General features: G+C 37.9%; 1 protein-coding gene across 1 annotated transcript in view; it reads left to right on the plus strand.

The window, feature by feature from the left end:
• The window catches only part of LOC135212731 (ras-related protein Rab-10-like), a 69,296-nt gene that overhangs the window by 14,708 nt on the left and 35,260 nt on the right, over positions 1-19,328 (plus strand). Inside the window, exons 2-4 of the mRNA XM_064246436.1 lie at positions 5,650-5,710; positions 12,523-12,661; positions 16,630-16,719. Coding sequence (XP_064102506.1) covers positions 5,650-5,710; positions 12,523-12,661; positions 16,630-16,719 — 290 coding nt within the window. The remainder of the gene's footprint in view (positions 1-5,649; positions 5,711-12,522; positions 12,662-16,629; positions 16,720-19,328) is intronic.

The raw sequence follows: 19,328 nt of genomic DNA on the forward strand, positions 1-19,328 counted from the left end.
AAGAAACTCCTCATGCGGCGGATCTGAAAAGATTACTTGCGGTATTGGCAGACTTATATCCGAATGATTTTCAGCAGGCTGTACCTCGGAGCCCGCAGTCAGTGATAGGTAGTCATTTCTCCATCACGATAGTGGTGCAGGACGAGAGAAGGGACCGAGCCACATTGGTGGCTCGGACCCAGCTATAAAAGCTAGGAGTGGCTATTCTTCTGGTGCCAAGATCAATGTCTCTGTCCCTCGGGATAAGACATCTGAAGGAGATAGGAGGAGGTCCTCTGTGTAGTCCTCTTCTTGAGGTTCGATCACGGAGAAGATAGATGCGTAGCAAGACGTGGCAAGTTCTTGTCAGCTTTTACTGCATTTAACTCTGGTCAACTTTCACTCACGTTTGCGCGAACGAAACGGTTGTAGGAATAAATGCTTGATTTAACAGAGTGAGATCATGGCAAGTCAGGGAAGAGCGGGCAAAATGAGTCAATCCTCTTTTTTTTTTTTTTTTTTTTTTTTTTTTTTTTTTTTTTTTTTTTTTTTTTTTCTCCTCTACTTCCTGGTTATACCGGAATGAGCAAGGAAATAAGAGGAATTCTGTGGAGTCTACTCCTCGGAATTCAAACGTGAGAGAGTTATGTTTTTGGTTCAATCTTCGGATCTTGCTGAACATACGTCAATCTGTTCAGGATGGATAGCACCGAGAGGTTTGAATGCCTCTACAGTGCTACTGTTTTGGGAACAACCAGTTCGGCTTGAACTAGTCGTCGTTGGTATCCTGTAATTACCATAGAAGTCTCCCTTCGGGGAAACCTAACCTTCATTCTCTTCATTGGAGAATGAAAGAGGTCTGCTTCCAGTCCTTATTCTTGTCCCTCAAATGAAGAAGAATTAGGCTGGAGTGTGATTTACTGGAATCTACAAATATATATACTACGTACATTTCTCTTGCAACATGCTTCTGTTGTCAGTTGCATTATCCAAGTAGTAGGCACATACCTGTAATTCAACTCTTCTCGTATGTGATCGAGACAATTAACACCTTCTCATAATTGATCTGTACTCAAGACAGCCTTTTGGGCTTCCCAAGAGTTATTGGTTTTGATTTTGAGATAACTAGTGGTATTGTCTCCCAACAACACCGCAGCATTTGCATTATTACAGAGTAGGAGGGTTTTCTTCCCTCCCATTTCGGTTAAAATGCAGATGCTCAAGTGTATCTTTTTTGCGCTCGATGTTTCTAGCCAAATGCTTTCCTTCATGGAATGGACTACCAGGCAACTCAAGATGACGACAAGTTGAGTGATTGCTCTCCGAGATATTTCGGTTTGGTATTGTTTCTCCTCTGTCGAGGCTTGACTATCAATTCGAACCTCTGCCCGGCAATCACAGACTTAGGTCTCTGATTGCCTGGAATTCTAGCATACCTGTATACCCATCTCTCCTGCACCACATTTTGTCGTTTTGAGAATTTTCAGACATATATATCTCACTAGACACTTTATCATCTTTCTGTTTACCCCATGGTAAAGCAGAAGTCTGTAGCCTAGTCTTCTTCTTTTCCTTGGCATTTGCCCCATCGGCTGCTGCGATGACGCAGAATGATATTCTTCAGACAATTTGAGTTTGTCTTCTAATATACATTTCCCAATTCGTAAGTTAACCCGAATTGTAAATGAATAACTGAAAACTTCTTATGTTCCCCGCCCTACTAGGTCTGCTTCCAAAGTAAATAGAAACGTCCTCTCTGATCCAACCCACGAGAAGCGGTTCTTCAGGCAGTACAATCCCTGTGTTTTCATTACTGAAAGACGCTCCGCTTTTAATGCAAACTCCGACTTTCTTGCCGAGCAGCAATGGAATAGCGGATTAGCTTTTTCAGTCCTCTGTAAAACAACAGGGATTAAAGCTGTCTTCACTAGTTGGTGTCATCGACGGGACTTTTTCTATGATCAGAATCTTGAGAGTTTACTTCTCTCAATTCAACTGTGAAGACGTGGGTCCGGCATTCACCTTAGTCATTCACTAGTAATATAGTATTGTTTCTCCTTAGTTGAGATTCAACTACTGATGATAAAGTCTTGCCATCACAGGGACCTCGATCTCTAGAAGGTAATTGACTATCGTGTGATGTGCGCGTGCCTTGAAAGAATCATCATCTCGTCCCTCAACATCGGCAGCGAACAAGTTAGACTATTTGTATGGTTATTCTCAACATAACTCTTCAAAAGGCGAGTGTCATGTGACTATGTCTCGGATGCGTGGCAGCGCAGTCAGTCGGCATCTGTTGACAAGTCTGAGTCCATCATGAGCTACGCTGTGGACTTTGTATTGGTTGATCCAGATCAGTCATTAAAGAATCGACACCCATCATTGAGTGTCGGTGTCTATCCGCTGCGGACTGCCATTGCAGAAGTGTCCGATGACACGTCTTTCTCTGAGTCTTACGAGACTGTGAGAGACTTCTCTGCAGTTGGATAGTCAAGTGAATGGGTACATTTCATCACTCCGAAGAATATGTCGGACAGTAAGATAGATGAGGTCTCATTGTGACCATATTTATATCTTTCTTCTTTCGGTCTGCCCACAGGTCATTGGAACCTCCTTTCCTAGGACCGGTGGTGGATGCTTGCAGGTTGTGTTTGCTTGCCCGGCTCCTTCAAGAGGACAAGTTGCATCTCAAATATGGTGTGCAGTTCTAGAGGTAAGAAGGATGCAAGAGTGACTGGCCTCTCCAGCTTCCCCACCTCGTCCTTCTACTCCTCTTCCTTCGGGTTGAGGATAGGACTTGAACTTACACTGGCTGTCGGGCAATTGATGCGGTAATCTTACACATAGCTTCCTTTCTATTTTCCTTATCAGAATCATAGAAGAAATCCTGCTCCTTCCTCTAGCAAGGGGAGGAAGGAGACTGGCAATAATGCAAACCCTTCCTAGAACTTTGCATTAATGCCTCCGACTCTTAAATATTCTTCCCAGCCCATTTTCGGATGAGTTATGATTAATCACTCATTTCGAAAAGGCCTAGAAGTCTGACTCCTGATCGTGGAGCTCCTATACTCCGATCAAGTTGTCAGAGGCAGGGCACTCCTCCTTGCTCTTATGACCAGGAGGAATAGCCCAGGTGTGCAGAACTCAAGTCAGTTCTAGAGGCTCACTCACATTCCCACCAATCAGTGAGTCTTCCTTATGTAAAGGACCAAGAGTTTGTATATCGTTTAGGAACGAATCACAATTTTTGAAAGTGAATTGTATTTTTACTAACTACAAACCTGAGGTTCTTTACATTTATGCCCACTTCATGCCACCCCTCAGCCTGAACCTGGGCCGAAAGGCAAAGTGGAGTGTTTACATCCGGGCAGGCTGGCCTACCCGCTTACCAGACAGTAGTTACTGCTTAACCACCTTGTTCAAGAATTTAATGGCTGTAATTCCAGCTACAGTGAAAGTAATTCCTCGTGTAAAGGACCTCAGGTTTGTATAGTTAGGAAAAATACAATTTACTTTCAAAAAATGGGATTTTTCAAAATATCAGTATTAATTGCTAACCCCATCGTAAAATCAGATCATTGTAAGGCGAATTATTGAAACTTGAACACTACCTGTACATTTTATAAAACCTTATTATAGCTTTACTTACTCTTTCCTTAATTATTAACATAAAACATAAAAATATGGGTGGCATTTTGAGGGTTGAAACAGATTAAGGGCATTTTAAGTATTTTCAATGGGGAAAATTGATTTGGTGTACGAGCAAATTGAGCTACGAGCTTGGCCACGAAACGAATTAAACTCGTAGATCAATAATAATATAGTGTGTGTGTGTGTGTATGGTTTTAGGATTAAGTGAAGATTTTGAATACTTAAAAAGAAAATTTATGAGTTTCCAATAATAATGATCTCTTATTCCAATTATAATTTGATCTTTCATAATGCATTTTATTTCACATTTATCACTGCATTTTATTTCACATTTATCACTGTTGCCAATTGGTATGTGTTTACCCTCTAAATTGGGGTCCAGACTTACACTAACCCGTGGAAATAAGTGAATTTAGTGTATCTATTTGAAATATATATACATAAAAGATTTGATCAGTTCTATCATTATTGCATTACTATGATAGCTAGAATTCATGAAAACAGTTTGTAAAGGCATCGGCGTATGAATAAATTGGCAAAAATATTTCCATTTGCCATTCCTAGCCAATCATTAAAGGTTAATTTATTTCAGCCATAATTATTGATAATTTAAAAAAATTAAAAATAGTAAAATAGACTTAAATCAATGAAAAGTGCTTTAAAAAATAAACAAGTTTTGTAATAAACAATTCACTAATGCGTTGCTGCTCATGGATGTTTTTGGCAACCAGATATACAATACGGCTGATTCCCGCCACAGTTTCACTGTGAACAAACTCACATATTTCAAGTGGAATTTGGAGTGAATAAAGAACAAAATATGTATAATTCCAATCAAATAAGCACTGTGGAGTTTCAGTTGTGATGGCAGTAAGGATAAAACCACCAATTACAAGGTAAAAATGCATTTCAGTTTAAAACATGACCCTGGGAATAAGAAGCCTCATACTTTCACCAGTATAGGCAACAAAATGTTGTTTTAATTAAGTGACTTACCCAGTAATTATAGTATAGGTAAAAGTTTCTACAAATCAGCAGCTAGAATTTTGAAAATTCGTGTGGTGCGCTATTTTTAGTGGCTAAGTGACAAGCCCCACCCACTTTTGGGGCTAGAGAGGAACAACTAGCAACTAGATAGTTAGGCTTTATCATTTTTTTTATTTTGAACTTTTATAATGATTGTGATGGTATAAGGTATTGCAAAGGCTGCACAACTTGTCTGACACAGGAATCCTATGATTCACAGTATTTGCACTGGTTGTAGAGGACAAGTTTGTTCATCAGACATTGGATGTGATATGTAAAGGTTAGGACTTGCATAAATGGAAAACCTTGAAATCGCATTACATAAATTGGATAGGGATAGAGAAATAAAGCTTTAGTTAGCCATGAATCCCATCAGGATAGTATTGATGATGTTAATGTTGTTGAACCTGTTACTGCTATTGATCCTGTTCCCTAACTCTCAACTTGCTCCTTTGCCCAGCTCCCTTAATTCTGAACCCAACACCATTGCCAGTCTCGAAAGTAGGATTGATAAGAGGTTCGAATCTATTGCCGAATCTCTTTCTCAATTAGCATCCTCTGTTAAGGTATTAATGGATGATAGGATTATTTTCGTGCGTACGGTAGCGCCTAGTGTTGGTGATGTATTGGAGTACCCCGTGGCGCCTAGTTCAAGTGCAGTGTATCCCACCACCTATGTAATTACTTGGTAATTACATAGCCCTCCCTCCTCCCCTTGGATAGACATAAGGGCACAAACAAATTGAAGCTCCTTGCCAAGTTCTTCCTCGCTCCTTGAAAGTGGGCGGTGCTAGTCACTTATCCAAAACAACAGTAGCAGTATGTACTGCAAATTTCAAAATTTTACTTAAAAAAACTTTATTATAAAAATTTAATTTTTCAATTTTTCTTTGTAAAGAAATTTCAATTTGTCATATTTGAAAGTTTTTAGAAGACAAGATAAATTGGTTAATGGTACTATGACTTATTAAAAAAAAAATTTTTTTGTTCCAGGTATTGACTTCAAAATCAAAACCATTGAGTTGAGAGGGAAGAAAATAAAATTACAAATATGGTAAGTTTCTAATTTATTTTTTAATGTGTGCATGGTACTGTGAAAAAATAGAAAGCGCAAACTTTAAAAATTTTTATACCAATATTGGTTGGTTAGATGAAATTTTTAACTTAAAGATGATGATGTTATTGGCTGTATCTTAACAAGCAAGTTAGTCATACCAAGAATTGCTCTCATTTCCCTTTTGGATTTCATTGTCTGCATATAATTCTGAATATATAGTAATATACATGTAAGATTCTCATCCATTTCTGTTCTGGTGCTGTTCATTTTGTTTTTGTAATGTAGGTGTTTGGTACTGTATCTCTGTACAGTCCATTTTACTTATGAGGAGTTTCCTTCAGTGACATCTGGTTTGTCTTTGAGGACCAGTAATAAAGTAGTTAAACATTACATAATGGGTTGGTGAGGTGTTGGGAATGGGCCACTTACCTGTTAGTTGCACTTATCCCTTGGCTTGCATCAATTCAATATCTCCATTGCTGCTGTGGTCATGGAATTTGACATGGTTTTGAAGCTTTCATTAATATACTGATGTATATTTTGTTCAGTTTGTATGAGATGCAAACAATGAATTAATTTTTGTTGTTGCTTTGGCATCACTTTTTTCTTCTTCTTCTTCTTCTTCACCACTAAAGTTACCTGTATGACGTTGTCAGGCTTGCCATATGTTGAGTTATATGATGCATACTTAATACTATCCTCTGCTGTAGAATAAGACTTAAGCTTGGAATGCTAGAGAAACATTATCATTTATTGTTAAGTTTGTTACAAGCAGTCTGTGTTCTGCTGGGGTGGCATGTTAGCGCGAACTCCTCCAGAGGATTGCTTAGGGTCACCATCGATGTCCTACCTGTGTTCTCCTTCCTTCGTAGTCTTCGGATTCCTTAAGGAGTGAAGGATGTCGGGAGTGATCTTGGGGTTATACTTGTAGAATATCATATGTGGTCCTTCTGTAGAAGAGAAGCCAGTCTTTGATCCGTTGACTGGGACCAAAACACTGGGAGACTTGTCAGTTTAGTCACCTCTGAAATGGCAGGAAAGGGGCCTTGACAATGTTTTTGGGGTTTTGGTTGATGGAACAGTCTCTCATGAGGACAATTGCATCAAAGCATGGACAAGCGTCGACCCACTTGCATTGCATTGCATAGTAGAATTGAGAATTCGTACTTTTCATGGTAGTGGAACCTCTACATACAAAAAATTCAGGTTATGAAAGCAAATACGAAGATTTTTTTGCTTTGGTGTAAGAAAATAATTCAGGTTGCGAAAGGGTAAAGTCCGAGATTCGCCCCGGGCCGCCGAGAACAATTTTAAAACTCGCACGCCGCCAACTGAGTAGACTCACCACAATCCTCCCGCTCTCCCATTGGTTCCTGATGCTAGTCACCGCCGTAAGATCCTGCTCTCCTATTGGTCAGCATCTGTCCCATCATGCCTCTATGTAAAGGCGTTCCTTGACCATTTTTTGCGGCAGCGTTATCATAAACACTTGGAATTCGTTCGTTCACATATATTTCGTTTGTTAACATAAATTCGTGTTAGTGATTTTGCTTTCATTGTACTGTAAGTTACTTTAGCGTGTTGTGTGTGAACTTAATTACTTACGTTATTAGCCATGGGTCCCAAGAATGTTGCTGAAGTTAACGGAAAGAAGAGGATGCTTTCTATGGAGACGAAGGAGATAATCAAGAAGTGTTAATGTTTTCTGCCATTTGTTAATGTGTTTTGTAAAGTTTAGTGTTAATGTTTTCTGCCATTTTTTAATGTGTTTCGTGTTTCATAAAGTTAAGTGTTCATGTTTTCTGCCATTTGTCCTCCTCCTCTGTCGTCACTTTAGGACATCGCCTCACTCGAAAAGTAAGGTTCCACATTTTACTACATACATACGTACAGTATTTCTTGTACTCTGTGCACTAATACACTTTATTTACAGGTACAGTCATGGTTATGTTAGGTATTGAATGGTCCAAATTGTTGTGTTTCATTGTTTATTGGTCAATTTAGCTTTATTATAAAATTTACTGTTGTGTTTTTGTAGGGCTTGGAACAAATTAGGCAATTTACATTAAAACGTAGGTAGAGCTACGAAAAAATCAGGTTATGAAGGTAACTTCGGAACGGATTAATTTCGTATCCTGAGGCAATACTGTAATATGTATACTGTTACTTGAGGTTTCTCGATGATTTATTGAGTTTAGTTTTTCATTTTAGTTAAAATACTTTGTAGTACCCTTGTGGTTTACAACTAAAATTGTTGAGAGTTGAATATACAATAATACCTCCAGTTTAAATCTTTCTGACATAAGGCGTTTTCGATGTTAAGGTGGTTGTTAGTAAAAAAAAGTTAATGAGAAAAATTAAAATTAAATTCCAGTTTATGCACCTTTGCATTGGTCAGCAACCAATGATAAAATGCCATAAAAACAGAAATAAAAGAAGTGTAAAATCACAGAAAAACAAATTATAAAATAATAAAATTCACAATACGTATTGAGATGTACAGTATATTACAGTACAGTGAACCCCCCCCGTTTTTGTGGATTTCTCTCAGGAACATATACCCCCATTATTAGAGAACACATACCCCATTATTTGCAGAGAATTTGCCTATTCGCGGTATTTTTCTTTGTGAAATATCCACAAATTCCTGTTTTTTATCAGTTTCATCATAAAATGCACTTTTTGTGATAAAACTTAAAAAAAAACTTGAGTATAAATATTTTTAGTGGGTTTTTCTTGAGTTTTACTTTTATAGGGGTTTCAACTATTCGCGGCTTCCAGCAGAGGGAACACTGTATATTATTTAAAAGCTGAAAAGTATTAACAATTCTGTTATTTACTTGATATTCAGCTACAATTTGTATGGTATATTTGTGGTTAAGTGGTTCCAGTAGTGTCATCGCTCAAAAATGTAAAAAATAATCAGAAAAGTGGCAAATCACCTAAAAGTAATTGTTAAAGATACAAAATATTATACCTTTACAGTAATATGTGTACTTGGGTGGAAACCAGTTGAAAATTTAAAAATCTAAAAAAATATTGCCATAGAATTTGATGTTCTAGTTGTAGTTATAGTTTATCTTTATATTCTTTTCTAATTTATAGTATTTAGATTTACTCAATTACAAAGGTAGCAAAAATTTTTAACTATTGGATGACTTATTTCACAGTTTATATGTAAGTGTTATTACAGAATTAATGTACCCTTTACATGTACTAACAATGTTATAAGGTTGTTTATAGGGGTTCATGAGGTGTCTAGGTCATTTTTGAATGACCTTATAATGAATAAATGACTGAGTGTGAGGTTCTACTATGTAAGAAATTTTATTTAAAAGTAAGTAGAGGTCAAGATAGCAATTGCTGTACTTAGGAAAACTCCATTGTAGTGCCGTATATGTAATTAAAGTATTCAGTTGTAGAGAACAACTTGAAAATTTGGTGTGGAGAAATTGTTTTCTCTGCCATTACTGCTAAAGAATTTGGTTGGTTATTGTATGTAGTTATGCAAGACGGTTATGAAAATTGGATCCATTCCCACCTGTGTTACATGGAGATAAGGAAATTATGAATGAATGCTGCCATATACTTCCTTATTTTTTGTACTATATATACAGTTGGATCTACCATAAATTTCAGCATTAAGTTCACTTGAGGTTTGTTGCTCAAAATATTGTATGCTACTAGCATGCCAAATTTGATAATCAATGGAAAAACACACAAATCCCCTAAACTCTTAAATTTATATATATTGAATGGCTAACCACCTTTAACATATAGTGGTTACTCAGCTGTGTGGAAAACTAATGAGAAACTTCTGCCATCTTATTAGTACTCTTTAGACATTTGTGTCAGTCAGTAAACAAATAACCAGTATTGCCTGGAACCCCACACCGTCAGTTCTGAAGTGTGCACTCTTAAGTTGTCAGTACTGTGTTAGACAGTTATCTGTAAATCTGTATTCATGTTGCTTTGCAGATTATTGCATTGTCTCAAGACATAAATGTTGTAGCTGACCAGCTACCATATATTTCCCTGTATAAGACAACCTTTAAATCTTAAAATTCATCCCCAAAAATTGTGGGTTGTCTTAATCTACAATTCTAAAAATCAAACCTTGAATTCTAAGATTTGTATCGGTAGGCTAGCCTCAGCCTCGGTGGTGAAGCCTAACCTGAAGATTCACATTATGAAATACTAATAGTAAAGGTAATATAACCCTTTTTACCTTATATATTATTGGCATATCTTCATAACAAATAGCCTATTTGAGTAATAATTCTAAATCAATGAAACAAACTTTTATCTATGCGACCTCAGCTGAGAAAATGTAAACATTGAGTTACGGTTGCTCTAACACCAGTGGTAGTATAATACGGTTGCTCTAACTTCAGTGGTAGTATAATTATGGTAATAATAACATTTAGGATATTAATTTTTCATTAAGAGTTTCTCATACATATCACAAGATTGATTACATTTGCCACCATCATATGTATTCCAGTCTGGTTCTGGCGAGTCGACTTCGGCTCCGTCGTCGATATCGTACACATTGTCTTCGGTACCAACCATGGCATTTTTTAAATGATTTTATGACACTTTCAATTGTCACGTTCCCCATGCTTTTATAGCAAAAATGCAGCGAACATCGCGTGAGGCAGCACACAAAGCTGTTTATAATTGTTCAGAACAATTCACTCTTATGAACGATAATTGTGTGGTACAATAAGTATCGTTCATTATTGTATTTTTATTAGCTGTTGTTTGAAAATGGTGACGAAACAAAACAGTGATTTCCCTTTTAGGCAATGTCCGTATGAAAAACATGATATAGAATCTGCTTTGTTAAACCCACCTTTGATCATTCATGAAAGGAATGTATCTTTGAATTAAGTTTCATTTGGCAACTGAAGACAATGATGATATCAGTAAAACGCGATCACCTGATCATTTCAAGACTGTAAACAAAACTAGAATGCAAGTGAAGCATCACTGCTCTGTTCATATATTGTAATACAATAATGTATGCTTATGATTAAAGTAAAACGAAGTTTTATTAAAATTATTATTCTCAATACAACTATTATTTGATTTTTGAAAGTGGATATCTATCAGTGTAACATCCTAACCGAGGCAGTGATACTCCTCCCGTAAAAAAATTCCGGTTTTTAGAATTCTGGATGAAGCAGTTATTGTAATTGTATGTCATAAACAACCGAATCGAGAAACAACTGATTGCTAATGTCATTTACCGTAACTATCAACCGTTTTTAAGAGCTCCGTTAACATTGTCAAGTTGTTAAACCCTGCCGATTCTCAATGGTGGCTTCCATAAGTAAAAATAAAATACATTGGAGATCTCGAGCTATAGGTTATAGCCGAGGCTGAATAAAACTAATAGCGGCCAGGCGGTTAAGTGAAGTTTGGAACTGGAGAAATTGCTTGTACAATGAAGTGATATAGGCCCGTTTTCAACCAAACTTCATTAATTTATGATAAAAGGCATCTCCGAATTATATCTTTTCTAACAAATAATGGCAATAGAGATATTGATAATACTCAAATCAGCTGAGATTTTGAGAATGTAAACAATATCAAATGCAGCAAATGATGTACTTGATGATATTTATCTGTAATACAGTAACAGTATGATAATAGCAATATACTGTAATTGTATACAACAAGCAAAACAACCTTTATTTAAGTCATCATTATTATAAATGTTGTTGTACGATTTAATTTTTGCAAATCAATTTTTTCCAAAAAAACATTTTGGTTTTGGAATTTAGAAGTCGTCCTATACTACAGATATGAGATAAATTAATGAAAATTTGCCATGATTTTTTACCTTGCCTTATCTAAAGGTCGTCTTATAACGCGGAAATATACTGTAATTTTAACAGCATTGTAGCAAAACTTGAAGAAATGGTGGTGATTTTCAGAGGAGACCTCCGACCTGTTTACCCATTCTGATCAGTGTTAATGTAAGGTGTATAACTTGTTGTTAATGGTGAAATTTCTTTTGAGTGGACATATTTTGAATTTTTACTATTAGATTGACATTTTATCTAAGTCTCAATATATCAGTTAGGTTCACTAACACTGGTTGTTTTTAGAATTATATGTTATAGTAATGCTTTTATATTTGTCCACTTGTCTTTGGTAAAGATTTGCATTTAACCCTGCCATTTATGTCAAAGGTTGCATTTTATAACCTGTCATATATGTCAGGTTTGGAGATACGTATTAGTTTTTGAAAAGACAGCATATACTAAAGTATCTTGATTGTGGATTATGAATATTGACTATAGTTTTGTACTAGGTTTAGCAATATTTGCATTTTATTAAATCATTTATTAGATAAGCTGTCATAGATACTTGAGTGTATATAGCCCTTTATTGGATGTACCAATAACATTTCCATTTTATTAAATAATATATTAAATGAGCTGTCATATATACGTATTTGGGTTTACAGGATAACACCTAATTTTTCTTTAATTTGCTGCTGTGCCCTTTGTTAATACAACGAAGATATGGAATTGAAAGGTATAAATGAGAACGAGGCACAGGACAGAAATCGATGGAGATGACTCATTCGCAATGGCGACCCCATATAAAAATGGGTTTAAGCTAAGAAGAAGAAGAAGAAGAAGAAGAAGTAGTCCTTTGTTAATACATACCTACTTGTAGTAGTATATTGTTCATATATCCTCTTAAATTTTTAAGTATTAGATTACCTTAGTTTTCTTGAGTATTCTCATTAGAATCTTTTAATGTTTTACTGACTGAGCTTTATATTTTTTCAGGGATACAGCAGGGCAAGAGAGATTTCACACAATCACCACATCATACTACAGAGGGGCTATGGGAATTATGTTGGTTTATGACATAACGAATTCCAAATCATTTGACAATATAGCCAAATGGTTAAGAAATATAGATGAGGTGAGTGAATTTCCATAATTTGTATGTAAAATATGTTATGAAGATTTATTACCAAACTGTCTTTAGGCTTACTTGTTAGCAGATGTTAATTGATTTTACCTAACTTTATTAGTTTTACTGTTTAGAGCCCTTATAGCCTCAGCCATATCCATGTATACATACTGTTAATTATCAGTACAGGCAGACCCTGGGTCTAACTTAAATTCAAAAGTCTACAGGTGCCACAATCCACCTTACGGTGCCCTAGATTTGTTAAAGATGCCTTAGACAGTTTCACGGCCAGGTATTTTGCCCTAATATGTAATAACTCTATTGAAAATGTAGAATTTCATTTGCCTAATCATTTACTATGGTCTGCATGGTAGTTTTAGAGAGACATTTATCTTATCTTTTAGTTAAGTTAAAAAAGCAAAAGAGAATGGTAAAAGTATCGTAATGTTATAATTGTTACTCAAAAACGACATCCATAAACAACTGAATGATAATAGTTGTTTTGCTACGACAACCAAAATGAATCTAATATAACAACAATGTTTTGCTTGCATTTCAGCCATTTTACGATGGTGAAAAATGTCCGAAGTAATGTTACTAATAATGTTAATTAAGAAGAACAGGACTTAAATATTTTTGCATTATACCTTTATTTGCTTGGGGAAAATTTTGGCAAGGAAATATAGTACTGCTAAATTTAAGCTGTAGTTGTAACTGAACCTGAAAAAAAAATGTTCACACTGCTAATGACTATAAATTGTAGTGCATCAGCAACAGGATGCAATTCGACCGCAAATAGTAGTGGAAAAAAAGTATTTTAATAAAAAAGGCTGGCCATGAAAGAACACATTTTATTGTTGTTTTCACTCCAATAAAAGATAAATATATGTAAATCTTTCATTATGAAATAGGATGAAAATAACTAACAGAATCTGCTTTTTAAATCATGTACCCGACACCATTTATTAAAAAAAAAAATAATTGAGTTCACAACAAGACATGTTTAAGTCATATTTAAACTTGAAAGCACTTCATATAATGAAAAATAACCTCGTTCTATGTAAGTAGATACTAGAGATGATCTATTCATGCTAAATAGAAGCAAGAAAATCGCTCCGAATGTAGGTAAATATGACAAAATAAACCTGCTTCTGCCCTTAGCTGATTTTTGTATTTTATAATGCTAGTAATAGTAATATTAGACTACATCCAAGGAAAAGATGCATATTCATGCTTGTATTTTATGAGGGTCTCTTTGCACTTGGGCAAAGTATACTGATAACCAGACAATGGCACCATCTATTAATGAAAAAATAAGTATTTCACAATAAGACTTATTTAAGTCATGTTTCAACTTAACACTTCTTATAACAAAAAATAACCTTGTCACGTATGAATAGAGTTTCTAGAGATTAATTTACGCTAAATAGAGCCAAGAAAATTTTCCGACTTGAGTTAAACATGGCAAAATAATCTTACCTCCGCCCTCAGCTGATTTTCCAAACCAAAACATGATGGGTTTGCTTGTATTTTACAATATTAATAATAATGATATAAGATTACCCTCAGTATTATTGGATACAGCGTAGTAAAGGATAACATTTTAAGAAAGCCAAGGAAAAGATGGATGTTCATTATGTTTGTATTTTATGAGGCGGTCTCGGCACTTGGCCTAAGCCTCTGAAAACCAAAAAATGGAGCTGTAAACCCTATAGAGGATAAAAACCAGTTATGAATATAAGCGCCTCAGTGGTGTGGTTGGTATGGTGTTGGCGTCCCACCTCGGTGGTCGTGAGCTCAATTCTCGGCCATTCCATTCAGGAGTGAGAGATGTGTATTTCTGGTGATAGAAGTTCACTCTCGACGTGGTTCGGAAGTCACGTAAAGCCGTTGGTCCCGTTGCTGAATAACCACTGGTTCCATGCAACGTAAAAACACCATACAAACAAACCAGCTATGAATATATTGAACAAGCGCCATAAAACTGAAATGCCAGTAACCGGGGGCTGTTTGTATATAATATGTAAAAATCATGGTCACGTATTTGCTAGAAATGGTAATGGATTAGAATGTTGCTGATGCCATTCCCCTTGGTGGTGGTAGTTCTTTGATATAATTTTTTTTCTTATCAGTACAAACCATTGCTTTTCATGTGATTTTCTTATGGTTGTAGCAGATCAGGTGTAGTACTGAATTGAAGTTTATATTTGTATTGGTATTTGACTGGAGTGGTAGGCAACCATTTTATGTGTTTTATTTAATGTCCCTGTAGGGGGTAGTGTCCTGAGTGCATCTCGCACAGTGTAGTGTAGGCATTACTTAAGGTTCCTTGAAGCCTCATTTCATTCCCTAGCTGCAACCCCTTTCAGTCCTTTTACTGTGTCTCCAGGCATATTCTCATTCTTCCACCTTTCAATCTTTACCCAATAATTGTTTCATAATACAACTGTGATGTTTTCCTCTGTTAGTACATCTTTAAAATCTTTTTTGACTCAATTTCCCTTTCAGTGCTGAATGACCTCAGTTTCCAGTGCTTGGCCTTTGGCCAAAATTTTTCTTTCAATTCCATTCATTTTCATTCATCCAGTGTCTATGATAATGCATTAAAGAAAAATTTTCATTAAATACTTATTTGGTAAGTTTTTACCTTCCAGCTGATCTTCAGATATTTTGTTTTATCTGTTGCTGTATTATTAATTGGGTTTACTGACCTTGACCTCAGAAGCTTTGAGTTTCACTTATCTCTTTGACTGGATTAGTCATAAAACTTGAAGTCTTGTTTACTGGTTTGAAGGAAGCAAGGGCTCGTTGCTTTTGGGAAAATTTGCTTGCGTGCCAGTGTTGTTGTCGATCCCTACTGTGATTACCATATGCTTAGTCTCTTGTTGATGCTGGTGACTGTTACTAGATTTTACATTGATTAACTGAATTACCAAACTTAATCAACATGGACATTTGTTAAGGATATAGAGTGAAGGAGCCAGCACAAAATCCATTGATAGTGTCAAAGAAAATTTTGGAAGAATGCTATAGAAAGAAGGCAAAGTGAAATAGGATTACTGGTCAAAGGTGAAATGATGAGAATGATGTAAAGTAACAAGTACTTATGTTCGCTTCTGCCACCATGATTTTTCGAGTTCTTTTCTTCCGCCATTCATTGTGGGTAGATAGAAACCATGTTGTTATCAGTTCTTTTTGGCCACTGTGCAGTGTGAAAGATACAACAGAGGTTATTCCTGCCACTATCTGATGTGGGAAAATGGTAATGAAAGTCTGAAAAGGAATCTTTTCAATGGACCCCATGGGGGAGGGGGTTGTTCCATCAGTGCAGCTCATGTGGTGCCACTGTAGGCATTACTTAAGATTCTTTGCAGTGTGCCTTTAGCCCTAACTGCAATTTCTATCATTCCTTTACTGTACCTCCTTTCATATTCTCTTCATCCATCTTAATTTGCACCCTCTCTTTACAATTGATTCATAGTGTAACTATGTGGTTTTCCTCCTGTTACACCTTTCAAACCTTTAACTGCCAATTTCTGTGTCAGCGCAGAATGACCTCATTGGTCCCAGTGCTTGCCTTTTCACCTAAATTCTTTATTCAACTTTTCCAACGGAGATGCTGCATAGCTAACCATTATAATAATTTTAGTGTTGAAACCAACAAAATTCGATTTTGAAAGCAGTGGTATATATCTGAAATTAGCTGCTACTAGAAAAAATTATTTGGAGGAGCTATAGTATGATATAATTTAACTAGACTTAATTGAAATTGCCCATTTCTCTATTGGCTATCCTGTAACACCTGAGAGTTTTACTATGAAGCAGGGATGATTTTGAAAAGTTATTAATCCTCCTCAGTTGTGCAAAACGAAAATTAACATGGTAATGTATCTGTTAGATATTATTATCTCTTGACTGATTTTCATGCCAGTGTTGTTGTTGTTTGCATAGTTTTCATAAGTATTTATTTGTTCTAGCATGCAAATGAAGATGTAGAAAAGATGATACTTGGGAACAAATGTGACATGGAGGACAAGAGAGTTATTCCAAAGGAGAAAGGAGAAGCGGTGAGTCATATTTTTATTTGAGTATTCTTGTTATTTAACTGAATTTTTGGATCAATGAGGGCTCTTGAATATCATTGTATATTATGATATTTAACAATGTTCCACTTCTAATGGCTGGAATTCTTCTGGTACATCTCCATATTACTCAAGATAGGAAAAGCAACTTCGACTGTTCTTCAACTAGATTTTTTTTAAATAAAAAATTTTCAGACTTACTTGAATAAAGGCAACCATTGTTTTACTTGAATAAAGGCAACCATTGTTTTAAGAAAAAATACAGAATTTACAAAGTATTGGAAATTTAATAACTGGGTACTTACACTGTAATTGAGGGGAGAATTTAATTGAAAACTTTCATGGTATATTATACTGTGTTATGTGATATTGAGTGTGACCCAAATGTAAACTGGCACCTTAATCAACTTAATTTGATCAAATTTTCATACTTAACCTCTTCATTACCGAAAGTTTGTTTGGAGGTAGGTGGGTACCACCATTCAAGTCTACTACACCGCACCGGGTGCATAAAGGTGGTACGCATAGTACCACCAAAACTCCTCTTTTCAGATAGGGACTTCCAATCATTCTGTAATTTCGGTTTGAAGAGTTTGGAGCAAAATAAACAGTATGACACGATGCCAGACGTATGATGAACCCAAAAAAATATTATTACTGCTTATAGTAGTGTGTAGGTGACAGATGAACTGCGTCTCAACAAAAAATCACAAAACCAGACAAGCGTAAACATGTAATAACTTCTACCCAAGTATAAAACCAGTTGTATTATCATTTACTGTATTTATTTATTTATTCACTTATTACATTTGTTCCGACACGGCATACAAACCTTCGGTCCTTTTACAATAGGAAGATACTAGCGGCAGCTGGATAGGTCGTAAGCTTTCGAACAAGGGGTTCGGTAGTTAAACTGCTTGTCCGACAGGGGCGCGCGCTGCGCGACTGGGAGGTAAACAAACCACTTTTGCTTTCGGCCTCACAGTGGATGGACGTGTGTGTTCGCTCTCTGCCCGCTGCTCGTCGTTTGCTTTCTAGTTTGTTTGTAATTGTGTATGAAAGAGCTTGTAAGTACAGTTTATTCTCTCATCATATAATTACGCTGCAATTGAATTATGATGGAATCTCCACGCCTCGCTACCCCCAGGAGACTTTGCCCGGGTACCGAAGGGCGCAAATGCGGGAAGTTCAGATCATTCCCCGAGATTGACCCTCATGTGTTGTGTGCTCGGTGCCGGGGGCGCGAATGCACCCGGGCCGAGCCCTGTGATGTTTGTAGTGATGGTCGGAGGCGCAAAGTGGAACATTGTATGAGGGCAGGAAGAAGCGAAGGCCTCCAAAGGAGTCGTCGGAAAGCTCTCCCGCGACTCCTTTGGTGACGGACACTTCGTCTTCTTTCCTGCCGCCCGCCCGCTCAACTTCCACGTCTCGCGCCTTCCCCTTCGGGGCGGGTGTCTAGGTCCTTCTCCTCTCACCCGATGTGTCGAGTGTGGAGGAGGGCGCTAGATACCCCGACGTAGAGTTGTACTCTGGGTCCTCTATCCGCTCGTCTTCGCGCGAGCGGGTAGAGGATCCTCCTAATCACCCGACTTTTGCCTCCTCAGGTGCGGTTGCCGTGAAGGATGACCTCGGACAGGTGTGGGCATCGTTGGACTGCAGGGCGGTGCCGAGTGTCCAGGGGCTGCTCTCATCTCGCTGGCTCCGTGGCGGTTACGCATGCTACGGTTACAACCACCACCACGACCCTGACAAACACCTGGCTACGCGTCACCTCCTCACCTGGTGTACACCCAGCACGCGGTCTCTGTGACACCCACAACATCGGTGCAGGGCCAGTCGCCGTAACTCGAGGGGGAGTGTGATGCCGTCCCACCACTTTGAGGTTTGCCGTGCTGGCCTGCGGACCGGACTTCAATGTGCACCGAAGAGCTCGCCCCTTGGACCTACCCACGCCGGGTACCGATGAACGTCTGTGCCGTTGGTTCGACCAGCTGTATCTGCCGTACCTGCCGTGACCACCGCTGCTGTTCCTGTTCCTGATCCTGCCGTGTCTGCTGCCGTTCCTGTGATGCTCGCACCTGCTGATGTTGTTCCGTTCCTGGCGCCGCTGCTCCCGATGCTGGTCTGTTCCGGACAGGTACGTCCGGGCCCTGTTGCTTCGGCAACAGCAGCCCCAGGCTCCGTCCTGGAGACAGACCTGACGTCGGTCCTGAGGAGGTTGACAGAAGAAGAAGAAGAGGAGGAAGGTGTCGTCGTCGTCTTCATCGTCTTCTTCGTCGTCGTCGTCTGCCGCCTCACCTTCCCCTTCTTCTTCTAAGGCTCCCCCGCCTAAGAAGAAGAAGGTCGCCTCCCCCCCCCCTAAGAAGTCTCCTTCGGGAGCTTCTAAGGGCCCGTCTCGCTCTGGTGAGACGGGGGGTTCTTCCGCTGGTCGCGCCCTGCTCCTTCTGGGAGCAGGACCCGTCTCTTCTCCCGCAAGGAAGAAGACTACGGGGACCAGAGGGGTGCCGGCTAACACCGGCACTTCCTCACCTGCTGTCAGTGGTTCGGCCACAGCAGCAGGATCCGGCTCGGCCGCTCGTTCGCGAGAGGTACCG

The sequence above is a fragment of the Macrobrachium nipponense genome, chromosome 41 (genome assembly GCF_015104395.2).
Source record: "Macrobrachium nipponense isolate FS-2020 chromosome 41, ASM1510439v2, whole genome shotgun sequence".
Lineage (NCBI taxonomy): Eukaryota > Metazoa > Arthropoda > Malacostraca > Decapoda > Palaemonidae > Macrobrachium > Macrobrachium nipponense.